The 26,261-nt window shown below is 42.8% G+C and overlaps 1 protein-coding gene across 4 annotated transcripts; it reads left to right on the top strand.

Moving 5' to 3' along the window:
- The first annotated feature begins 13,474 nt into the window (after positions 1 to 13,474).
- Positions 13,475 to 24,153, top strand: LOC121582255 (ras association domain-containing protein 7-like). Of its 4 annotated transcripts, XR_006003339.1 has the most exons (7): positions 13,475 to 13,670; positions 20,381 to 20,532; positions 20,618 to 21,289; positions 21,493 to 21,761; positions 22,853 to 22,950; positions 23,395 to 23,594; positions 23,697 to 24,153. XR_006003339.1 is itself a non-coding variant. In XM_041897934.1 (5 exons), exons 2-5 carry the CDS (start codon positions 20,430 to 20,432, stop codon positions 23,401 to 23,403), a joined length of 1,053 nt encoding a protein of 350 aa, XP_041753868.1. In that variant the 5' UTR covers positions 13,475 to 13,670; positions 20,381 to 20,429; the 3' UTR covers positions 23,404 to 24,153. The 4 variants fall into 4 exon arrangements, 1 of the variants encoding a protein (XP_041753868.1); XR_006003337.1 differs by having other exon boundaries at positions 23,395 to 24,153; XR_006003338.1 differs by having other exon boundaries at positions 13,475 to 13,779; positions 23,395 to 24,153.
- The last annotated feature ends 2,108 nt before the right edge of the window (positions 24,154 to 26,261 follow it).

Below are 26,261 nucleotides of genomic sequence, written 5' to 3'. Positions count from 1 at the left end.
ACTTAATTTGGTAGCTCCCTTTTACGACCTAAATACTGCCTAACTTCACTACTGCTCCCCCTAGCCCTGGGCAACATTCCAATGAGATAAGCTAATCTCTTTCTCCTGGTTATACAAGTCTAGCCCCTCCCCTCGCTGTTTCTTCAAATCCGTTCCACAATTTACATGCATCTACCTAATCATATTTATTTCCCATGGTAGAAAAATAAGAAATCCCCCCATTTAGTAATAATTCAATCCAGAATTATTTTCCTTGGGACTTATTATCTGGTGCAACTCTTGAGCCAATGTTTATGATCTGCTTTTGTAATTAACCATTTAAATTATCCAACCCGTAACCCAGTTTTTTAAAACCCCAGTTTCATGAAAGGGATGGGACAACAATTTTTTTTCTCACGCGACCTATTTTAGTCCCTTCCTTGAAACAATTATCACGTATTTCGATGGATCATTAGGTCTCACACGTATACAACCTTATACGATTTTTTGCTAACACTATCCGTAACCTAGAGGTCGTAACTGCTCCAGTTTCATGAAATAGACAGAGTTAGAGCAAATCCCCAGTTGTTTATGACTCTTGACTTGTTTAATGTATCTATCTCACACGCTGATAATTATCTCCCTTCCTGTTTATATTGTAAAGACTGTATCTCGTACAATCTCAATATTAACTAGTTTATTTTGGTAATGGCCATTTACCTAGAGTCATTTTCGGACCCTCCTTCCTTCCTTTATAATTCTCTAATGAGATTTTGGTAACTATTCTCTGCACTTCACAAGAATTACTATTCTCATACAAGTTCAAATAATTTCACCAAAATCCATGAATAAAAATTACTGACCTCCTCCTTGAAGTTGGGATTTAAATGCTTTTTTTTGGGATCTCGTCAACGTCTTTATCGTTCATAAGATTCATCACCGGCCTGTTTATAACCTTAACGTCGAAGGCCAGGTCTATTCTATACGGATGCTATCAAATACAAATTAATCTATCAGAGTGGCTTCGGGACAAGTCTCTGAATGTCCTTGAGTGGCCCAGCCAGAGCCCGGACTTGAACCCGATTTAACATCTCTGGAGGAACCTGCCAAGCTTGTAGCGTCATACCCAGGAAGACTTGAGGCTGTAATCACTGCCAAAGGTGCTTCAACAAAGTACTGAGTAAAGGGTCTGAATACTTATGTAAATGTGATATTTATGTGTTTTTTTATATCTTTACATTTGCAAACGTTTCTAAAAAGCTGTTTTTGCTTTGTCATTATGGGGTATTGTGTAGATTGACAATTTAATCCATTTTAGAATAAGGCTGTAAAGTAACAAAATGTAGAAAAAGTCAAGGGGTCTGAATACTTTACGAATGCACTGTATATGGATGTATTATTTCTGTGGTTACTTGTATCTGTACAGGGTGAACGCTGAATTACTCTATGCAATGGGGTTTTATTGCCTTCTCATGAATTATGTCTTATTGGTCTCACCCCCCACACAAGATGCTGTGACACCCTGTGGAGATTGGGCCTTTTTTTGTTGAACTTTTATTTAAACAGGGAGACACGTTGAGACCTAGGTCTCATTCACAAGCATGCCCTGGGAACAACAGTCACATCATAACACACTCAATTATATACAAAATACACAAAATATACACAATATACACATTAACCATTATAATCAAATAAAACAAACACATTCATCACTATAAAAATCATTAACCAATTTCCGAAATTGACCCAGGGACGCCAAATCATCCTAACGAAGTGTCAACTGGAGACTATTCCACACATGAGGTGCCTGATATGAAAAAGCAGATCTCCTGAACTCTGTGGTTACCAAGGGAGACATCATCGTTAACCAACCTGTGACCTTGTATTATAACCTGAAATTCTACAATTCAACAAAGATGTTAAGTATGTTGGAAGCTTGTGGAGTAGGGCTTTATAAACAAAAAGAGAGTAATGAAGTTATCTACGTGTCTTTAAAGAGGTCCAGACAACGTTTTGGTAAAGGATGCAGTGATGAGTATTAAAACTGAGAGATGTAATAAATGAAGGGCGTTATGATAAACAGAATCAAGGGATTTTAGAGTAGAGTCAGTTGCACTTCGGTAGATGGTATCACCATAGTCAAGAACAGGTAGAAAAGTTGATTCTGCAATTCGCTTCCTGCTAGCCAGAGAAAAACAAGCTTTATTTCCATATAAGAAACCCACTTTACATGTAAGCTTCTTAACAAGCTCATTTGTATGTTTCTTAAACGATAGATCATTGTCCATTCAAATACCAAGGTAGCGTGGAACTCCGTATTATCGGCATATTCAACAGTGTTTAAGAAATATATTACCTTCAACAGTGTTATCTTGTGATCAAGCCATCAATGTTATGTGATTATTGGTGTCGTAAAAATGTTAGCTAACGGGTTAGCAATTAGCATGTTTGACATTTCAGTGGAAATACTACTTTTATCAGCTTTTTGACAAGCGGTTTAGCAAATAAATACATCCCGTATTATCGCCATACGGTCCCCAGTTATTGGCCACCTTAATATTTTGTTCAATTACAAGATATATCTGTTTAATTTTGTTAAAAAAAGAGACACCAACCACGTATCCGAAGTGTTTACTTGATAGTTGAATTGTTGGCTAGCCTTCCGGTAAAAAATAGTGACTTGCCTGTCAACTTTTCATTGCGTAGCCCGGTACGCCCTCCTGTGGACTCTTAAAAAATGGTCCTTCACCAACATATTCAGTGCTGTAACCAAATAATGTCTCATAATTTGTTTTACAGATTAATCTTATGTTTTGAGAAAGTAGATAACAGTTGAATACTAAAATATAAATGAGTATGAATAATTTACATCAAATAAAACTTTAATTTCTGTAATGTGTATTGACATAAACAATGAAAACACTGTTGGAGTTTGTGTTGCAGAGATGCACTTGGAAAGTAAAGGAAGAAATACACAAGATGGGTTGAATAAATATATATATATATTATATTTTAGACATGTATTTTTTTGTACAAATAAATAATTTCATATGAACACAAACAAAACAAACAATCAAATCTCGACCTCCTTCCCTATATTGTCACAAAACTCACAATAAAAATCCAGCTCCACCGCTACCTCTGGATCCCACTGCACACACCTGCAGTGGAACCAGTGCTGGCAGAAGTCACAGCACACCCATGGCACCTTGGATCTACACTCCTGAAGGGAGCTTGCAGGCGGATCACGCTCCCCGCAGCAAGCACAGTAGGTGGTGACTTCTTTTATAAAAAAATTATAATAATCAAATTGATTAACATAGTTTTTGCAAAATGTAGAACCACATAGCGCATGTCCTTGCATCGCTGGTACGGGTAGCGGAATACTCTGGCAAATTCTGATTTGTTTACCATGTAGAAGTGGTCAAAATGGCTAAGGTCTCCAGCTACCTTGGAGAACTCAGCCTTTAAAGGGCCAAAGTATGACACGTCCAGCGGCTGCAGGACATGGGTGCAGTTTGGTGGAAGACAAAGAAGTATAACCCCTTCCCTTAGTGCCGCCACGAGCACCTCCGGGTCCATGTGGCTCTTGTGCCCATCGAAGAGGAGAAGGAGAGGGCTCTCTTTCACTGCATGCTTAATGAAGTGTTGAAACCACTTCTTTAACAGGTCCCTGTCAATGTAGCCACTGTTTTTTTATTTAACCAGGTAAGCCAGTTGAGAACAAGTTCTCATTTACAACTGCGACCTGGCCAAGATAAATCAAAGCAGTGCGATAAAAACAACAACACAGAGTTACATATGGGGTAAAACACAACATAAAGTCAAAAATACAACAGAAAATATATATACAGTGTGTGCAAATGTAGCAAGTTATGGAGGTAAGGCAATAAATAGGCTATAGTGCAAAATAATTACAATTAGTATTAACACTGGAATGATAGATGTGCAAGAGATGATGTGCAAATAGAGATACTGGGGTGCAAATGAGCAAAATAAATAACAATATGGGGATGAGGTAGTTGGGTGAGCTAATTTCAGATGGGCTGTGTACAGGTGCAGTGATCGGTAAGGTGCTCTGACAACTGATGCTTAAAGTTAGTGAGGGAGATAAGAGTCTCCAGCTTCAGAGATTTTTGCAATTCGTTCCAGTCATTGGCAGCAGAGAACTGGAAGGAATGGCGGCCAAAGGAGGTGTTGGCTTTGGGGATGATCAGTGAGATATACCTGCTGGAGCGCATACTACGGGTGGGTGTTGCTATGGTGACCAATGAGCTAAGATAAGCAGTGATTTATAGATGGCCTGGAGCCAGTGGGCTTGGCGACGAATATGTAGTGAGGACCAGCCAACAAGAGCGTACAGGTCACAGTGGTGGATAGTATATGGGGCTTTGGTGACAAAACGGATGGCACTGTGATAGACTACATCCAATTTGCTGAGTAGAGTGTTGGAGGCTATTTTGTAAATGACATCGCCGAAGTCAAGGATCGGTAGGATAGTCAGTTTTACGAGGGCGTGTTTGGCAGCATGAGTGAAGGAGGCTTTGTTGCAAAATAGGAAGCTGATTCTAGATTTAACTTTGGATTGGATATTCTTAATGTGAGTCTGGAAGGAGAGTTTACAGTCTAACCAGACACCTAGGTATTTGTAGTTGTCCACATACTCTAGGTCAGACCCGTCGAGAGTAGTGATTCTAGTCGGGTGGGCGGGTGCCAGCAGCGTTCGATTGAAGAGCATGCATTTAGTTTTACTAGTGTTTAAGAGCAGTTGGAGGCTACTGAAGGAGTGTTGTACGGCATTGAAGCTCGTTTGGAGGTTTGTTAACACAGTGTCCAATGAAGGGCCAGATGTATACAAAATGATGTCGTCTGCGTAGAGCCTTGGCCAGGTCGATGAAGACGGCTGCACAGTACTGTCTGTTATCGATCGCGGTTATAATATTGTTTAGGACCTTGAGCGTGGCTGAGGTGCACCCATGACCAGCTCGGAAACCGGATTGCTTAGCGGAGAATGTACGGTGGGATTCGAAATGGTCGGTGATCTGTTTGTTAACTTGGCTTTTAAAAACTTTCGAAAAGGCAGGGCAGGATGGATATAGGTCTGTAACAGTTTGGATCAAGAGTGTCACCCCCTTTGAAGAGGGAGATGACCGCGGCAGCTTTACGATTTCTGGGGATCTCAGACGTTACGAAAGAGAGGTTGAACAGGCTAGTAAAAGGGGTTGTGACAATTTCGGCAGCTAGTTTTAGAAAGAAAGGGTCCAGATTGTCTAGCCCATATGATTTGTAGGGGTCCAGATTTTGCAGCTCTTTCAGATCATCAGCTGTCTGAATTTATGTGAAGGAGAAGTGGGGGGGGGGGGGGCAAGGGCAAGTTGCAGCGGAGGGTGCAGAGCTGGTGGCCAGGGTAGTGGTATCCAGGTGGAAAGCATGGCCAGCCGTAGCAAAATGCTTGTTGAAATTCGCGATTATTGTAGATTTATCGGTGGTGATAGTGTTTCCTAGCCTCAGTGCAGTGGACAGCTGGGAGGAGGTGATCTTATTCTCCATGGACTTTACAGTGTCCCAAAACTTTTTGGAGTTAGTGCTACAGGATGCAAATTTCTATTTGAAAAAGTTAGCCGTTGCTTTCCTAACTGCTTGTGTATATTGGTTCCTGACTTCCCTGAAAAGTTGCATATCGCGGGGGCTATTTGATGCTAATGCAGTACACCACAGGATGTTTTTGTGCTGGTCAAGGGCAGTCAAGTTTGAGGAGAACCAGGGGCTATATCTGTTCTTAGTTCTGTATTTTTTGAATGGGGCATGTTTATTTAAGATTGAGAGGAAATTAATTTTAAAGAACAACCAGGCATCCTCTACTGACGGAATGAGATCTATATCCATCCAGGATACCTTGGCCAGGTCAATTAGGAAGGTCTGCTTGCTAAAGTGTTTTAGGGAGCGTTTGACAGTGATGAGGGGTGGTCGTTTGACCGCGGACCCGTTACGGACGCAGGCAATAAGGCAGTGATCTCTGAGATCCTGGTTGAAGACAGTGGAGGTGTATTTAGAGGGTAAGTTAGTCAGGATGATATCTATGAGGGTACCCATGTTTACGGATTTAGGGTTGTACCTGGTAGGTTCGTTGATCATTTGTGTGAGATTGAGGGCATCTAGTTTGGATTGTAGGATGGCCGGGGTGTTAAGCATGTCTCAATTTAGGTCACCAAGCAGTACGAACTCTGAGGATAAATGGGGGGCAATCAATTCACATATGGTGTCCAGGGCACAGCTAGGGGCTGAGGGGGTTCTGTAGCAAGCGGCAACAGTGAGAGACTTATTTCTGGAAAGGTGGATTTTTAGAAGTAGAAGCTCAAACTGTTTGGGCACAGACCTGGATAGTATGATAGAGCTCTGCAGGCTATCTCTACAGTAGATTGCAACTCCATCCCCTTTGGCAGTTCTATCTAGACGGAAAATGTTGTAGTTGGGGATGGAAATGTCAGAATTTTTGGTGGCCTTCCTAAGCCAGGATTCAGACACTACTAGAACATCAGGGTTGGCTATCAGGTGTGCTAACGCAGTGAATAACTCAAACTTAGGAAGTAGACTTCTGATGTTAACATGCAGAAAACCAAGGCTTTTACGGTTACAGAAGTCAACAAATGATATCTCCTGGGGAGTAGGAGTGAAACTGGGGGCTGCAGGGCCTGGGTTAGCCTCTACATCACCAGAGGAACAGAGGAGAACTAGAATAAGGATACGGCTAAAGGCTTTAAGAACTGGTCTTCTAGTGCGTTGGGTACAGAGAATAAAGGGGGCAGATTTCCGGGCGTTGTAGAAAAGATTCAGGGCATTATGTACAGACAAGGATATGGAAGGATATGAGTACAGTGGAGGTAAACCTAAGCGTTGGGTAACAATGAAAGAGATAGCATCACTGGAGGCACCGATTGAGCCGGTCTCGGCGTGTATGGGGGGTGGAACAAATAAACTATTTGAGGCAGTTTGAGAGGGACTTGGGGTTTTACAGTGAAATTGTATAATAAGAACTAACTGGAATAGCAATAGGTAAGGCATATTGACATGGGAGAGAGGCATAAAGCAATCACAGGTGTTATTAGAGAGAGCTAAGACAACAACTGGTAATGGCGATAAAGTTGGGGCTGAGGCTAAACAGAATAAACAGGACAGGGTACCGTGTAAAGGAACAGTCCAGCAGGCATCAGCTGTGCAGCTGAGTGATCATAAGGTCCAGTGAACAGCAATATGTGAATCCGAGAGCAGTTCAAATTGGTGCTTCAGCACAGCGAGCAGGAAGCACGGTTGTAGTTTGCGTGTGCTAGCGGGCCGGGGCTAGCAGATGGATCTTCGTGGTCATCGCAACGGGAAGCCTGTTGAAACCACAGACGATTACGTCGGCAGACCAGTCATGATGGATCGGCAGGGCTCCGTGTCGACTCTAGGAGGTCTCGTCCGGTTGACAGAGAGGTAGATAGCAGGGAGATGTGCTTGACTCAAGGCTAGCTCAAGGCTGATTAGCCAACAACAACGTTAATTTGGTTGCAGCTAGCTAGTTGCGATTATCCAGAGTTAAAGGTCCAGTGATTCAGTGATTCCGGCAGAAAATCCGATAGGTTCTGGGTCGATAACTCGCTGTGCAGACAGTGCAGACTGGCCGATAATAGTCCAGGCTAGAGCTGGCTGGTAAGTAGTGCAGGCCACGGACAATGGAGAAAAAGCCACTAACGGTGGCTAATAGCAAGTAGCTAGTTAGCTGGTTAGCTGGTTAGCTGGCTACTCCCGTCCGGTAGACAGAGAGGTAGATAGCCGGGGCTAGCTCAAGTCTCAAGGCTAACTGGTGCTACGGGGGCAGTGGTGATTAGCCTACAGCAATATCCATTTGACATCCATTCGGTTGCGGCTAGCTAGATCCGGTGTTAAGGTCCAGTGATTCAGTTATTCCGGCAGAAAATCCGATGTTCTGGGTGAAAACTGCTAACGGTGGCTAATAGCAAGTAGCTAGTTAGCTAGTTAGCTGGCTGGCTAGTTTCAACTGGAGATTCTAGATAAAGGTGAGTAAATAATAGAATCCGTTCCACATTGAGTGAGGCGGGTTGCAGGAAAGTATATTTAGTAGAAGGATGAAAAGTATGATAGGGAAATATATACGTCAAATACAAAAAAAATACAAACTGGCTATTTACATGGACACACAAGAGAACACGACCGCACTGCTACGCTATCTTGGAAGAATCGTCCATACAAGGCTTGGGGGGGGGCCTCCCAGTGCAGTTATAGATTTGTCTGGGTTTCTCCCTCAACCCGTGCTTCTCATAAGAAGTGAAGAAGGTGTCTATTGTCGGACGTGTGGCACACTCAGCTTTCCCCTGTCCAGGGTGTCCGGCCTCCTCATGCTCAGATTCTTGTGCCTCCTCCTGAACATTTCCCAGTGGTGGGATTGTTTCCCCTGGGTGCTGAAACCTACAATAGAATAGAATAAATAATTGTCCATCCAGGATGAAAATGTTTGTTTTGGCATCACTATACACATCCACATTTACATCACACACATTGAGAACAGTCAGTCCACCAATCTACATACATAAACACAAAGAACACCAAATACCTGCGTATTTTGTCGGCGTATTTCATCAGCCTCTGTCTGGTGAAGGGGAACCCATGGCTGGCGCAGTAGATACAGTACTGCACCAGAGAATGTTCATCCTCTGGTGCAAGCAATGTGGGTGGTCCACTGCAACAACCATGGGTCACCCGGCCGCTCAGCCTGTCCGCCAGGGTCTGCCGAGGTACACCATGCACCTTGGTAGATAAGAAAATAAAACTTATTAGCAGATAAAATTCACATACACATGGTAATCTCCTAAAAACAAAAGATGCCTAACCTTGGCAGCCTGGCGGATAGCCATCCCTGCCCCGCAGTCCTCCATGGCATGGAACATGTCCTCCTCACTCCACTGCTTCCTCTTGACTTTCTCCATGCTGTGGTGGTATATACATGTAGCTAAATAACTTGGCATACTATACACATTTTAGAAAGGTAACTCAATCTGAATATGTATAAACATTTACATTTTAAAGCTAAGGCATTGAAAGGTGATTAAAGTTTTCACAATAACTGAAAGTGTACCCACGTTTTTTGTTTGATGTTATCTGTAATGAAAATTAGTGTCCCAATTAGTTTAATATTGATGCATACATTGTAACATTAGACTAAATACTGCCTGTATGTAGCTGTTGTAAGATGAAACATAGCCGTGATAGGTGTCAAAAAGTTCATGGTTCAAAGTTCCAAATACATTTTTGCAGATTGTGCAAAACGCCCCCGTCAAAGGACTCCAATTCTGAAAAGGTAAAGCTTGACAACATTCAGCTGTTTTCGTGATATGTATTATCTAACGCTTACAATTTCTTTCCTTTTTGCTGTTTTAGCAGTTCTATCAAAATTTAGCAACTAAGCTAGAACATTAGAAAATCTGTTAGCTATATTTCAGAGGTAAAAAGTTGGATATTAAATTATGTGTGGTCTGTCGCGCAGTCCAATTTTATAATATGCAGCGTGTCCCACAAAATGTGTACATATATAACATTTTTTTAAACTCTCAAAACCTAACTTAACTTATATAAATTGCACTGAAAATCAGTGGTCAGCTAACTAGAAGGGTGTCTTTAGTCGCAAAATGTACCATTATTTTCCAGTCCATTTAAATGTTGAGCTAGAGGTGATTTAGTCCTCCAACTGCTAGAGAGTGTCCGAAGTTAGGGGGTGTCCGATGTTGGGGGAAAATTAGCTATTTGTATGCAGGGACTTGTTCAATTACAGAACCATTCAAGGAGTGAAGATGTCACCCAACTGAGATACTTCTACGAGACTTTGAAAAGGGCATGTATTTAGTTTTGCCTGTATTAAATACAAGCTTTAAATTCGTAAGGGCTTCCTGAACAGCTTCAAAATCAGAATGTAGCCTTGACACAGCTAAATCAACAGCCGGAGCAATTGCATACATAATAATATACAAATGAAGATCACAGTTTTGGTGGTCAGGTTACACTGTAGACTTGATATCGTTTGAATGGTCAATGGTGGTTGGTTTTGGGTTGAGAAGGTTACACCTTCAGATGTTATGAATGGAATGAAATGCCTTTGTTCTCTCTCTTGTCCTGTTTCCAGTCCATGGAGGAAAGTTGTGTGATCAATTCTCATTTCCTAGGCTTCTAGGCCTCTGGCCTAGTAAGCATCGCTTTGTTCATGCTTTGTCTTGTAAGTTAACCTTAGGATCTATATGCTAGGAATAATGCCTTGTAATGCTTGTTAATGCGTTGTAACTTAAGCTTTATGCCTTGTATGTGAATCCATTCATTTTACAAGTATTGAAATACACTTGTATTTAGAATTCCATTCTCAGACATTTCTTCATTGCCTATTACTGTAACTCATCTATAGTGTTATTGCATATTGCTATTTATCTTATGGAGTCAGATAATTCAGTTAATGCGCTAACTGCATAGTCTTATTACGAGTCGCTTGTGAAGTATATATAATATACTTTATATACACATATCAAATATTACTGCCTTTAACACCTTACTCACTCCCAAAGGCAAAAGGAAAAACCCTCCAGCAAAGCTACTAGACAACCCTTTGTTAGAGCTTAAACCTGGAATACAAACCTGACCCTTCAAAACAGCTCACGCCAGCCTTCACAGCATCCCATCAAATCCTCTCACTTGAACCATAGCTCTTTGTTAAAAACTACTGGGGACTTCACAAGCTGTCCTTCCAGATTGATCACTAGAAAGAGACTGCAATATTGGACGCTTGAAAAGGTCCCCAGAACGTCGATATATGCCTTCCTTCGCACTCACAAAATAAAATAAAAACAACTGTCCAGCACTGGGATTGAACTTGTGATACCCAGAGCCAAATCACACTGCTTAAACCACTGCGCCACCACAGTTCACAATGCTTGAGCAAGCCACTAGAATCCTTCATGGTAATAGCGCGTAGTTTTTAATAATTTTATTTTAATAATTCCCAAACCATAGCCCTAACATTAACCACTCTGAATTAATACCTAAACCTCACCCTTTGAGTTGTTTCTGTTTTAACCCTGTAACCACACATAATTAAACCTATAACCACGCAGAATTAATGTGTACAAAAATAGATGTTCATTCATAATACGTCGAAACTGTGAGACTACCTGAGGCACTTCCTTCTTTTTGACAAATGTTGGTGATGATTTTGACTTTTCGTCCAATGGTGTGGCAGGTGAAAGGCAGCGGGGAATCCCCATTGGCCACTGAGCTCATATTCTCTGTTGTGATTGGTGTAGCCTGGGGCGCCGTCTCTAGGCTGTCAGGTAGAGGTTCTGTTAGGTTCTCTCTCTCTCTCTCTCTCTCTCTCTCTCTCTCTCTCTCTCTCTCTCTCTCTCTCTCTCTCTCTCTTTCTCTCTCTGCATTATGGTAATAGCTCCATCCACCTTGTCCTCTAATAAGCTAGGTGTAGTTTTCACCATGCTTAAACCAATCAGTGTAGCCACCCATTTCAGATCTACACAGGTGCCTATGGGATACAGTGTAAGGGGTAAGGTTGAGGGGTCGATTTGGAATCGGGCTTTTAGGTGGCAGGTAATTTCTCTCTGTCACCTATGTGCTGTCGCTCTCAGCCATAGCTGCCACTCTAGGTGAGGGGCAGGCTATTGAAACTGAACTGATTCCCACTAACATCAGGGCAAATCCAAGGTTACCTGCTGGTCTGCAGTGAAGAGAGTTAGTTTTGCCATCCATGAGGCTATAGCATTTAGATAATTATAGCATGCAGTATGTATGTACAGTATGTACCAGGTGATATAAAGAGCTATGGAGGCTGAAACAGGAGCAAGTAGTGTCAACTAGGGAGTGGCTATCTATGGGCTAGGGATCTAGTCTTGTAACTCTAAACATGTTTGCAGCCTAAATCATGCATTTGAATCAATGGGATATTTCTGTGAGTCAGTCATGTCTATCCCAAGTTAGGATAAGGCCCGGTTTTAACGATCAGAGCAAGCAAGCTGTTGATTTTAGACACCACCCCCTCCTTTTCACGCACACACACACACACACACATACATACATACATACATGCCAGCTGGACAGCGCCTGTAGATACACTCACAGTATATTTATCATCCATCCTGACAGTTAATTACAGTATGAGTCTCCTGTTTTTACTCAATTCCCTGGTTCAATAAGAGCAATGGAAAATGTCATTTCTCCTATTTCGCTACATGTTAGAGCTGAGTGAGTTGTAGGCTACAGATTATACAATAACAGTAAGTGTATGTAAATATTTGTATAAACGGTTGATAAATTATGACTTTGGAATAATTTCTTATATTCCAGCAGGGCTGTTATGGTAAAGTGGTTGATATAAACTTGCATTCTTCCTACAATGATTTTCACATAGAGATCCTATTCAATTAGTATTCTAATTCCTAATTCTATGGACTTTCATTTGATTCCTGATTTGTAATCCATGATCCTCAGTCTATAAGAGGCTGCCCTCTAGTGGTCAAATAAAGGCACTAACGCCCAATATCACATTAGGATCTGCAGTTGTTTTTCAAATGTTTAATTAATCACAAATAACATAAAAAAAAAAAAAGACATCTCTTTGTTTTTATGGCTTAAGGTGTCTTCCAGTGAAAAGAGGACCCCTTGGGGCCCAACCCTGAAGGGGGTCCCACTCAGGGAAAACACCAAAAGGGTGGAGCAAAGTCCCTCTGAAATCTGTAACAAAGTCAAAACAAGACATAGAAGAGATATGGTTAATGTTAAGGTCAAATGTGAGGGGCTATAGAGTCCTACAGCAACTGTCACTATGTATTCTACCATCTGTACTATCTCATCTCTCTTTCCTTCTCTTCCATCTCTATGAGCCTCTGCCTCAGACGGTCAATGGCATCCATGGCACTCCATACCTGCAACTTAAACCATTGAAGTCCTACTGCATTTAATATCAAGCCATTCCATATTAATATTGAACTTGCGATGACAGTCCATTCTATTTTGAGTGTGTGTAATTTTTTGTTTGTGTGAGTGTGTGTGTGTTTGTGTGTCTTTGCCTCTATTTGTTTGTTGTGAGTGCTGGTGTTGTTTAGGGTCAGTTGGCTGACCCATTAGCGGGAGGGGGGACACCTGGAGAGTTGCTAATCACCATCAAGGTTTCTGGAGGATGGTATTATACACAACAACGAAGCCTGGAATGTGTGTGTGTGTGTGTGTGTGTGTGTGTGTTAGTCAGAATGAAAACACTCCCCTTTGCTACTACCTTCAATGAAGGAGGAACAAGGCTAGATCACAGAGTGAGTTCATTGTGAGAGAGAGAGAGAGAGAGAGAGAGAGAGAGAGAGAGAGAGAGAGAGAGAGAGAGAGAGAGAGAGAGAGAGAGAGAGAGAGAGAGAGAGAGAGAGTCTGAACCAGTCTAGTTCCAGTGTCAGTCAGACAGTGTGCCTGGGAGGGCTGCATTCCAGAGCACCATTTCACTCTCTTGCGCTCTCCCCAATCTGGGCTACAACTACACATTACATATTTCAACGTACAGCTTTTTGACTTTTTGTATGCTCGGAAATCCTTTCCACTTGGACTTATCGAAGTGAAGAGTCAGGCAACCAACTAAAAGGAAGCCTAAACCAACAGGGAAAGTAAGAGTAAACCTCGAACTCTGTTGTATTAACAGGTTTGTCTTCCTTCTGTCTGGTGTAAATCAGAGTGTAGGAGCTTTTGCTGCTGGCTAACATTGAATGGAGACAGGTAAGACTTTCACAAGAGCAATTTTGATTTCTCAACAAGGGTTGGAGTCAACTCTATTAAACCCAGACCTGGGAATACATTTGAATATTTTATTGGAAATAATAGAAATAATGACAACATTTCACAAATTACAGTTGTGTTAGTTTCCTTATTTGACTGAGTTGAAATTGACCCCAAATTTGACTGCCGTACCAAAACATTGTCTATCTCAAAGAGTTGGGCCAATATTGGAAAAGGTTTTTAAATCACAGAAAGTGGCATTTAGAAACATCTAACCTACATACGTTAGCTGCTGTATCACATGGGTGTAATTAAATTAATAAGCTACTGTATTGTTTGCAAACAGTGTTCTTATTTTTATGATGGCAAATCACTGTTCATGTGTGTGTGTTAAAGGGTGTGTGTGATTCTGCCTCAGGTTGTTGTCAGTCTATGGTTATAACTCAGTGCCCACTAATACAGTACTCTTCTTTGTCTGGGAAGATAAGCTATGATGCATATAAATAATATTGATCTATATTGGTCTATCTGTTAAAACGTGTAATATTAATCTGTTTGCAGACGATACTGTTATGTATGCCATAGCCCCACCTGTAGACCAGGCGTTGTCAGAGCTGCACTTGAAAAAGAAAAGGAGAGCTGCACACTCTAAGAGCTCAGATGCAATCATTTAATAATCTAAGACAAGCTGTCTTCATCAGGGTATAATGACAAACACTGCGGGTCACTAGTTGATATAGTGTCAAAGGACACACACAGGTGTCTGTAATCATGGCCGGATGGCTTGATATCATTGGTTATTTTACAGATATAAATAGAACATATAAAAAACATAAATGGATAGCATATGATCATAGATATAATTTGGCTACATAGGCCTACAAACGTTTACAATGAATAGCAAAATCACAATAATCACAAGAATGGCTTCAGATCAAAGTCTACGTTGAGACCGAAGGGAACAAGGGTCTTTAAACTAAAGATCCAGGCATCCTCTCGTTTTAACAATAAATGATCGACGTCACCCACTCTCCTAGGGAGGGTGAAGTGTTCAATACCGATATAACGAAGGGTCGAAATCGAGTGGTTCGCTTCTAAAAAGTGGGCTGCAACTTGGTACGTCGAGTTTTTGCACCTAATGGTGCGACGATGCTCCGAGATTCGTACTTTTAATTCGCTGTTCGTTTTACCCACATAATTTTTACCACAAGGACAAGTTATAAGATAAATAACTGCCTTAGTGAAGGACGTGATAACACCTTTGATTGGATCTGTTTCCCTGTTTGGGGGTGTTTGAAGGATCTACATTTGTAAGTGCCATTGCATTGAGCGCAGCCATTAACACTTGCAGTTTCCATCCGGTAGAGGCGCAAATAGACATTGTGCAGGGGTATTTTGGGGTGGTAAATCAGAGTTTACCAACTGATCTCTGAGATTTCTGCCACGCGAGAATACGACCAAGGGAGGGTCCGAAAACACATTGCTGATACTGTCATCGGATCTTAGAATGCGCCAATGTTTGTGAACCATTCCCTTAATTTGTTCAGAGCACTTTGAATAGCAGGTAGTAAGAACGCAAGAATGCTTCTTTTTGCGAGAGTGTCCTTGAAAGAGATCATGTCTCGATTTGTTTTGGATTTTCTCAATGGCAGTATTAATCTGATCATTTTTGTAACCCCTCTCCTTGAAATCTGATAGTTTTTTGCAAATTATTTTGATTCTACAGAATTGGCTGTAGGGCAAATTATTTTTCAAGGGAAGCGGGTGACAGCTATCAGCCCTGAACAAACTGTTACGATCAGTAGGTCTCCTGTAAAGATTTGTATAAAGAACATTATTCTTACACAAAATCAGAAGATCAATGAAACTGATTTGACGCGTGTCAGATTCTTGTTAGAGCTGCAATCGGACTTTGTTTCCTTACAAAATGCCCTGGTTGGTTTAAAACTTGTACTTATTGTGGGCAAGACTAAATATATGTTTTTCTTTCATTCTCACAAAAATGTTTTAGATGGACTACATACTTATCAATTGACTGGCTCTCCCATCGATCGGTTTCTCGCCTATAAATATCTGGGCTTTTGGATTGACAAGGATTTAACGTTTAAAAAACATACTGATTTAAAGTGGGCTTCTTTTTTTAGAAATAGATCTTGCCTCTCCCTAAACAGTAGGAATCAGATTGTATAGTCAACTTTCCTGCCAGTTCTTCACTATGGTGACACAATTTACCAGAATGCAGCAGCCACTGCTCTTAAACCTTTGGATGCCGTCTACCATAGTGCCCTTCACTTTATCACAGGTGACAGTTCTAATACTCATCACTGCATCCTGTATCAAAAGGTTGGCTGGTCCTCATTAAAGACCCGTAGATCACTTCACTATTCCCTTTTTGTCTACTACACAAGTTTCCAACTTACCTAACTTTGTTGTTGAAGTATAAAAACATGAGTTACCAAATCCGTTCACGGGTTGGTTAACTCTTGAGGTTACTCTGAGATTTTGTTTTACATTGTATTGGTTGTTGTATTGTTGTGATCAGGGCACCCTTGGGATTGAGACCATGGTCTCAATGGGTTTCCCCTGAATAATTAAAGAATAATAATAAAAAATAGCTTCCTACAACTACCTCTGCAACATCACTCAATTAGTGGGAGAGCACTAGTCTTCTCCCAATTTTCATTTCAGAGTCATCTATTTCATTTGGTGTGCAGGTATACAACCTAGATTATTTTACATTTTTTGGCATCTGATAACATTTGCACTCTCAAATTTAAACTGTACATCTTTACATACAAATAGCCAAACAAACATTAATATGTCTTGTAACAATCACCTTGAACTTTATCTCAGGTAATAGTCAAACCAAACCACCTCTGTTTAAACTAGAGTGAACTGCATATACTCTCCTCCCTGAGATGTGTTTGTAAACAGACAGTGTGGTGTGGAGGTACAGTATGTGTAGGAGGGGAGGTGCCCTAAGGAATGTCAGTCTATCATTGCTACATTCCATTCCTCCACTTAGCTAACCTACCAGCAGGTCTTCAGTTCCGCCTCGGAAATGGACAACTCACTATAGGGGAGATTTCTACTGAAGCTGGTGGGGCTGGAAACACCTGAAACTCTGCATACCTGCATCTCTTACGTGCTCTCTCTCTCTCTCTCTCTCTCTCTCTCTCTCTCTCTCTCTCTCTCTCTCTCTCTCTCTCTCTCTCTCAAGAGGGACTCTGAATAATGAGCTATCCTCCCTTTTCAAACAATGTGTGTGTAAAATATAGAAAAAAAAACTCAACAATGTATGTGTGCATGTGTGTGTGTTTCTGCAGTGGTGGTGGTAGTGGTGTCTCTGTGGTATCACCTTTCAAAGAAAGCAGGCATTGTAACCTTATGCCTGTGAGAGAGAGTAGCAAATCCTACCTACATCCTGCATTTACCCTGCACTCTGTCACTGTCACTGTCTGTCAGAGATCTGGGCTAACTACTACTGACTTGTCGTAAGGCAAAAGACTCAGCTATGTTAAATTATTACCTGAACAGTTGCATCTCTAACTTAAAAAACCTCATAGACAGTGCATATACAAGAATATTGGACATGTTTAAATGTCCCAGAGACATTTTGGCACATTTAAAGTCGTAAAGACGACTATTCTAAAAATAAATGGTTCTAAATAGTACCAGATAGGGGTTATTTGGCTTGTAACCATAGCAGAACCATTTTTGGTGCTATATAGAACCTTTTTTTGAAAGGGGCACCTGTATGGCGCTATAAATAACAATTTCCTAAGGTTCTATAAAGAACCATTCAAAAAGGTTCTATATAGTACCAAAATAGGGTTCTGCTATGGTTACAGCCCTTTCTGGTTCTTTATAGAACCTTTATGGAGAATGGTTCTATAAAGAACCTTCCTCAATCGCAAAGGTTATTTGTAGATCCGTTTGAAGAACCACAGCCATATTTTATTGTTAAAATTTCATAGGTGTTATTATTGTGTTAACTGACAAGTTGAATCAAGTGAGCTACCTCTAGACCAGCTGGGGGTCCCTGAGGAGTGAATTGAGAGCTAGTGCCTGATTTAGTCAACTCTTCTCAATTGACACAAGGCCATACGTGAGTCTTTCACAAGACATCATCACTGGCCATAGTCCTGCGTTTCCCAAACTCGGTCCTGGGGACCCCAAGGCGTGCACATTTTGGTTTTTGCCCTAGCACTACACAGCTGATTCAAATAATGAGCTCATCATCAAGCTTTGAATCAGCTGTGTAGTGCTAGTGCAAAAACCAAAACGTGAACCCCTTGGGGTCCCCAGGACCGAGTTTGGGAAACCCTGCCATAGTCATATATAATATGTAAAGGCATAACACAACACATTAGATCAACTGGAATGACATTCTCACTCAAAGATGAGTAAAAAGTGCGCAATCCACGCCCCAAAATATTTTAATTAGCACTAAAAGAGCAAAGAACCCTTTTGTGAACTGTAAAGAACCAGTGAAGAGCTCAAGGGGTTCTTTGGGTCATTATGGTTCCACAAAGAACCCCCCCCAAAAAAAAATATATTTGTGTGTAGCCTGAAATGAAAACTATTAGTCATTTTAGTTTTTTCCACAATGAAACACCATTTTTTATGGTGTATTAATCTGTGCCAACATGTGTATAAAACCAGTGCTTTGTGCCACAAACGTGTTAGGAATGTCTTTAATAGGGAAAGGAGATGTCCAAAGCGGTCTCTCCTGTTTCTGTTTATCTCTCTCTTTCTCTCTCCTCAACGATGTAAATCTTCATCAAACGTCTCCCTCTCGGTGTTTCAGAGAGAGATAGAATGTAGAGCAACAGAGTTCAAGGGAGAGGAAAGTAGGGCATGTTGGGGAGAGAAGGGGAATACGAGGGCCGTATTTCATTCCAGGCAGTTGTTCCCTCAATTCTGCTCTAGTTCACTCCCTTTCACATATCTTAAATGACTGTGCAGGTGAAGGTTAAGCAATAGCTTCATATTGTTTTCACTACTATTGTAAAGCGTCTTTGGGTCCTAGAAAAGTACTATATCAATCCAATGTATTAATATAATTTGTAGTACTAATCCAGTCGTGGTCAGATTTGTGAAAGAAATGTGAACAGGGTACCTGGGGTTTCTGAAATGAACGTTTTTGAAATGAAAAACACCCAGGGGGTTGTTTACATTTACATTTTAGTCATTTAGCAGACACTCTTATCCAGAGCGACTTAGAGTTAGTGCATTCATCTTAAGATAGCTAGGTGGGACAACCACATATCTCCGTCATTGTAAGTACATTTTCCCTCAATAAAGCAGCTATCATCAAGTCAGAGCTAGTAAAGGGGTGGGGGTGGGGGGGAGGGGGGAGGAAGGGGTGCTGGGGGGTGGGTGCTGTGGGATTATTTAAGATACTCTTTGAAGAGGTAGGGTTTCAGATGTTTTTAGAAGATGGACAGGGACTCTGTTGTCCTAGCTTCAGGGGAACGCTGGTTCCACCATTGGGGTGCCAGGAGAGAGAAAACCTTTGACTGGGCTGAGCGGGAACTGCCCTCCTGTAGGGGTGGGAGGGCCAAGAGACCAGAGGTGGCAGAACAGAGTACTCGGGTTGGGGTGTAGGGTGTGAGCATAGCCTGAAGGTAGGGAGGGGCAGTTCCTCTTGCTGTTCCGTAGGCAAGTACCATGGTCTTGTAGTGGATGCAAGCTTCAACAGGAAGCCAGTGGAGTGTGCGGAGGAGCGGGGCGACATGGGAGAACTTGGGAAGGGTGAACACCAATCGGGCTGCAGCATTTTGGATAAGTTGCAGGGGTTTGATGGCACAAGCAGGGAGCCATTCCAACAGCGAGTTGCAGTTGTCCAGATGGGAGATGACAAGTGCCTGGATTAGGACCTGTGCCGCTTCCTGTGTGAGGTAGGGTTGTATTCTACAGTAGTTGTAGAGCATGATCCTGCAGGAGCGAGTCACTGCTTTGATGTTTGCAGAGAACGACAGGGTGTTGTACAGGCTCACACCAAGGTTCTTTGCACTCTGGGAAGGGGGACACTGTGGAATTGTCAATCGTGATGGAGAGGTGTTGGCCTTTTGAGGAGCAACATTCTTAGGCTGCCTTGGTGTTTGTGTCCTCCTCTTCCTCTTCTTCCTATCTCATCCTCCAGTTCTTCCACAGAGGTATTACGTTTTGTCTCTAGGTTTACAACGTAGGAAGCCATTTTTTCCTGTCAAATTCTTAGGTGCAGATCCGCATTTAAATGGTTTTTGCTCATACCAGGATATTGACACCATGAGAATCTAACACAATACACCTCCTCCTGCCCTCGCCTCACTCTCTGGTCAGTTCTGCCTTCTCTGGTCAGGCGTCAACACAGATGACAGGTACAGGACTGTAGGTGTAGGATTGCAGAGTTGGATGGTCACATTTTTTCCATGAGAGAAGAGTGTGAGGTTTCCTGTTGAAATCTTCAGCTCCAGTTAAGGGAATACAGGAACGAACTGATTTCCTCCATTGACATATTTGCGCCTAGGAGTAGGGGTTATAGGTTGATTTGTTACTGTGAAATAGTTTATTATTTGAACTCAGTATATTGACGTCTTCCCCTCCTCTCTCACAGGTGGATGCTGTGGTGGCCATGTTCCTCTGAGTTTGATTGACAGGCCAAGATGGAGCTGAAGGTGTGGGTGGAGGGCGTGGTCAGGGTGGTGTGCGGCCTATCGCTGGAGACTTCCTGTCAGGATGTGGTCATCTCCCTCGCACAGGCTATTGGTCAGTAATTTCAAAGCTTTTTGAGCACAGTTTATCAGCTTATTCCCTCCAATCTCACTCCTGCCTTGGTGTGTTTTTTCCACAGGTCAGACGGGTCGCTATGTTCTCATCAAGAAGCTACGAGGCACAGAGATGCAGCTTGTGGCTGATGACTGTCCCTTAGAGTCTCTGTCCTATCTGGGTCAGCTGGCCAACGAGGTCCAGTTCATCTTGCGTCGTACGGGCCCCTCCAGCACTGACGGACCTAACAGACCCACCCTGGATAGGGTCCATCCTTTGCCCAGGCACCCTACACCCGTGCCCCACAGATGCCGAGAGCCGAAGAAGGCCCTCACCTTCAACCTTGGTCCTTCTACAATCCCCAGAAGGACTAAAGCTAACAAGGCCTGGTCACCTAGTCCAAGAGCCTCACCAGAGCCCAGGGCTTCGCCTGTTCCGTCCCTGGTCACCCCTACCCCTACCCCCACCGCCTCCCCTCCCCCGCTCTCCCAGTCCGACCCGTCCAAGGAGGAGGTCTTCAGGCAGGTGCTGCAGCAGCAGGAGATGCTACAGGACCTGGAGGCCCAGCTGGTGGCTTTGGAAAGGGATGCAGAGGTGTGGGAGTTGGGGAGGCCTGTAACTCCTGTCCCAGGCCTGACTCCGGGCCTAGTGGAGGAGCTGGATGTGCTGCAGACAAGGCTGAGGCAGAATGAGGCAGAGCTGATGCATGGGGAGTACTGGGAGGAACAGATGCAGCAAGAGAAGGACAAGGAGCAGGGTATGTAGTCCATTCAATTCCTGTCACTTCAATACAACTATCAATCCCCTCAGGGGCAATTTAGAAGGCATATCCTAGGATATCAGTATATGTTACACATAACTTATGCAGCAATACCGTGTGTAATGTAGGAATATGTAGGCCTACACTCATATACAGTAGGACCATCCAGGAACTAAAACCGAGTTGTATTGGCCGTACAGATATGCACGGACGTCTGCGCCAACTCTACGCCTCTATGGATGAATACAGCTTCCGGCTCAAGGACCTCCAGACCCATTCATCCAGGATGGGGCAGGACTTTCGGGTCGAGTCCCACAGACGGAACTCTCGTCCAGGCACCCCGCAGCAAGAGGAGGCCCTGGGACCACTGAGGGAGGAGCTACACAATCGGCTTCAGCAGGGGGTGGAGCTGGACATGTCATTGACAGAGACGGAGAAAGCATTGCAGACTGCAGAATTACAGTTGCAGGTACAGTTTAATACATAAAAAGTTTTTCCTGAGATCTGACTACTTCCTAGTTCCTACTATGGATGCCTTATGTTACAGCTTAATAAAGATCCCAATGGGAATTGAACCATTTCCCTTGTCTCGCCAATAAATCCCTCTTATGTGGAAAGTCTAACCTGTCCAATTGTATTAGATCAAAGATTACTAGCCTACACTCTTCAGCTGTCCCCATAGGAGACCCATTTTTTGGTTCCAGGTAAAACCCTTTTTTGGTTCCAGGTAGAACCCTTTTTGGGTTTAATGTAAAAACCCAAAGGGTTCTACATGGGACCCAAAAGGGTTCTACTTGGAACTAAAAGGGTTCTACCTGGAACCAAAAAGGGTTCTTCAAAGGGTTCTCCAATGGGGACAGCCGAATAACCCCTTTAGGTTCTAAATAGCACCTTATTTTCTAAGAGTGTACTGATGCTCTCACAATGAATAGGAGACACAATACCCAAATGGTCTATCTTTCACTCCATACAAATGCCATTATGCCATGTACATGCATTTTTTGTAATCTCACCCCACTGAAATACAGATTTTCATCCTACACTCTTAGAAAAAAGGATTCCAAAAGGGTACTTTGGCTGTCCCCATAGGAGAACCCTTTTTAGTTCCAGGTAGAACCATTTTTGGTTCCAGGTAGAACTATTTTGGGTTACATGTAGAACCCTCTTGGGCAAGGGTTCTATATGGAACCCAATAGGGTTCTACCTGGAACCAAAATGGTTCTACCTGGAACCAAACAGGGTTCTTCAAAGGGTTCTCCTATGGAACCCTTTTAGGTTTTAGATAGCACCTGTTTTTCTAAGAGTGTAGCGTTCAGACTATAAACCCTTCATTGTGTTCAATGACACAGAATAACTGACAAAGTCAAACTCACTGCTAAACGTCTCACAAGAGCTAAACCCAGCGAAAGCAACCTAGGATAGACCTTTGTTTGACGATGGTTGTATCACATTCTATAGAACTTTTTTGGGGATTATTCTGTATATCTGACACTGTAAACCCAGAGGGAGTACATTGTATAACTCGGCAGCCTGGGGGTTAACTGTATCCTGTCATAGCAGGTGAGCAATGAAGAGGAGTTATTGAGCTTGAGAGGACACCCATAGAATACACCTGTGCTGTCTACCCAGAGATGGAAACTTGCCTTTGGCTTCCTGTGGTAATAATAGAACAGCTGCCTTTCCCTACGCTTCCTTATGGGCCAGTTTCCCAGACAAATTAAGACTAGTCCTGGACTAAAACATTATTTCAATGGACATTTTCCATTGAGCATGCTTTTTAGTGCAGGACTAGGCTTAATCTGTGTCTGGGAAACTGGCCCTATTAGTATTTTGGATGCTCATCCTCCCCTGAATCTTTGGTTTATTATTCCCCCATGTGTCTACAACCCTCATTACCAGACTAGTATCAGATGAGATCCTTCTATATTATCATCATTTTCACAATTTTAGAGTGTTATTTCGACCTCATAGTGTGGCAACATCATATAAAAAAATCAGGAAAATCATGTTTTTAACTGCACTGCCCCTTTAACAATAAAGTTTACATGAAATTGTCTATGTTTGACACTGAAATAACATGACATCTTGTCCCTTCCCTCCAGGAGAGTTGAACAAGGAGCTGAGGCAGTGTAACCTGCAGCAGTTCATCCTGCAGACGGGTGTTCCGCCTACCCCCTCTTACTCAGACCTCCCCCTCCCCAACCAGACACACCCCCACCTCCACCCCATCGCCATGCCTTACCTCTGCATAGCAGGACTACTGGAGGATGACCAGACTGACACTGTGACTGTATGCTAGAAGGTATGCTAATATGCTAATAGCCACGGGTGACATGTTTCATTGGAGTCATGCCAAACTGTTTGGAACATTTATTCCTACATAACCTATTCCCAATGGCTTTAGCCGGAAGAGGTCCCGGGAATCTGAGGGAGGAGCTACACCGCTGGCTGCAGCACAGAGCGGAGCTGGACATGTCACTTGCTGACTCATCCTGTCAGCAAAAAGCTCATGGGAGCGTCTGGATGACTATCTGATTGCACTGTGTGTGTGTGTGTGTTTGTGTGTGTGTGTGGACACGTTTTACTATACTTGTGAGTACCAAAAGTCCTCACAAGAATAGTAAACCAACTAAAATTCTGAGAAGTGAGGACAGTGCCAGTCCTCACTCGTAAAAAGGCTATTTTAGGCTGTGGGTTTAGGTTTAGGGTTAGAATTAGGACTAGGGTTAGTGTGTGTAATCTATAGCCAGTGGATTGGTTGACTTTTAACACACTATATGCAACATTCTAGTATTAATGTATATATTAACTTTAAAATATTTTATGAAATATTCATTTTCTAAAGATGTACTCGCTATGCAATAAAGATGACTTAATGTATCTCAGTTTCATTTTTTAAATTTAACTGGACATGAATTGATTGACACAGTGCAACATTTCATGAAGGCCTACACTCTTAGAAAAAAAGGTGCTATCTAGAACCTGTTTTACACAAATTATTATCTGTTTACTCGGTCCCATGCCTGGGATTTGTAACAGATTTTTGGGGACTCGCCCAGGATCAGTGCCACCTGTTGGTTAGGAGCTGATCTAGTGTTCTATGACATCTGGGATCAACCAGAAGTTGAGGCTGTGTTCCAGGACATCAGAGTGAGAGCGGAGGCTGTGAATTAGACATCTGGGACTGCGTACCTGCGTGAGTGATAGAGGAAGAGGTTGCCATGTCGACAACAGGAGGAAGAGCCTGGTGTGCGACATTAGGAAGTGCCTGCTTGTTCTGTCGGCTGAGGAACTCTTTAAGGTCGCCAACACCGTGGGTCAGGTACCAGACAAAGATCCATCAGAGCTTGATGTGTATAATGAGGAGGGTTGTTTTGATTTGATCAATGCTTTTATGTATAGTAAGCCTTTGCTTGAGTCTGAGGATATGGGGATGGTTAAATTGTTAGATTTGAAAGATTCCATTGATGGTCTTATCTAGGCCCGTACATTAGCTCCATCAGTGGATAGACAGTGTGTTGTGTGACTCGACATTAACCTCAGTGCTCGCAGGTGGTATAACACTTCAAGGGCATGCATATATATATAAGGATGACATCACAGTAGCTGAGCTCAAGGGGTTTCTCCAGTCTCAAAAATTGCACCAAACAGAACGAGCATGAGACGCCACAACAGTTAATCTACTGGGTTATAGGGCTCAAACAGATCATCCTGTTCACGTCTAAACAAGCCAATGCTGACAGCTCAGAGACAGTCCAAGGTGTACTCCTACACACAGTGTAGCAAGGACTAGGGCACAGACATGGTGATGTTCGCAGGGAGCTGATACGTACCTCTCCTCTCAGACAACCAAGTAAGTGATGAAGAAATACTGAGGCATGTAATGAAAATGACTAATGATGAAAGCGAGAGGCAACGTAGGCTAGGATCAACAACCCGCCATAAACCTACAAATGTTTACAGTGTGCTGCTTGAGGAAGACCATGGTAAAGTTACTAATGCTAAGGAAGAGGTCTCTGACCGTAAAAGCAAAAATACCACCATACAACAACTGCACAGGTTGAAGCTCTAACAAGCATAATAGACTCCCTGAAACAGCCAGTACAGCCAGTGTTCCGCGAGTAGGCCGCCTAGGCCGAAATGAGAGAGACCATACGGCTGTGTGAAATGTATCGAACAAGGTGTACCAAACTGTAAACCATTCTGTGACGAGGAAGGACACAGGGCATTAGGCTGTCTTAAGAAACTCAAGCATTCGGGAAACGTGAGCCGGTCATGGCGGAGGGACGACCAGTGACCGGGCCGCAGCAACAGTCCCAAGCCGAAGTTTTACAAGGGGCCAAGGCGCAGAGAGTGCACCTCAGCAGTATGGCCTCACTACGCGTATCCACAGAAGCAGTCAGTGTCAAGAAGAGAGGCAGGCCAAGGAAGACTTCTACTTCACACTCAACAAGTCAACCAGCTGTGAAGAATGATAAAATAGTCCAGCTCATAGGGAAGAAGTGCCTGATTCAATGTTACATGAATGGACTTGCAGCCAGTGCCTTACTCAATAAAGGGGCCCAACTTAGCATAATAGACCGTGCCTGGAAGGACAGATACCTACTGTACCTGGGAATGACATCAGGCCACTCACTGAACTCATGGGAGCTGAGGGAAGACTTGATGTGGCCCCCCGTGTCGCTCAGTTGGTAGAGCATGGCGTTTGCAACGCCAGGGTTGTGGGTTCGATAACTGTAAGTCGCTCTGGATAAGAGCGTCTGCTAAATGACTAAAATGTAAATGTAAATGTGTATGCCTTGAATGGAGACATCATACCATTTGATGGTTGGGTCGAAATCACTGTAAACTTCCTGCGAATGAGGACCCCAACCTATCCATCCAGGTCCCGTTTCTAGTGAGTCGCATGGAGCTTGAGCCGTTGCTTGGATTCAATGTGATTGAAGAACTGGTTAAAGGACAACCAGAG

Source organism: Coregonus clupeaformis, chromosome 15 (genome assembly GCF_020615455.1).
Source record: "Coregonus clupeaformis isolate EN_2021a chromosome 15, ASM2061545v1, whole genome shotgun sequence".
Taxonomy (NCBI): Eukaryota; Metazoa; Chordata; class Actinopteri; order Salmoniformes; family Salmonidae; genus Coregonus; species Coregonus clupeaformis.
The sequence above is the reverse complement of the archived record's forward strand: the minus strand, read 5'-3'. Positions and strand labels throughout refer to the sequence as shown.

What these genes read in the sequence shown, in the direction of transcription:
- LOC121582255 (XM_041897934.1), top strand. Translation starts at nt 20,430, where the DNA reads ATGGAGCTGAAGGTGTGGGTGGAGGGCGTGGTCAGGGTGGTGTGCGGC. An exon ending in CTCCCTCGCACAGGCTATTG is followed by an intron (nt 20,533 to 20,617) that starts GTCAGTAATTTC and finishes TTTTTTCCACAG; the next exon opens with GTCAGACGGGTCGCTATGTT. An exon ending in AGAGAAGGACAAGGAGCAGG is followed by an intron (nt 21,290 to 21,492) that starts GTATGTAGTCCA and finishes TTGGCCGTACAG; the next exon opens with ATATGCACGGACGTCTGCGC.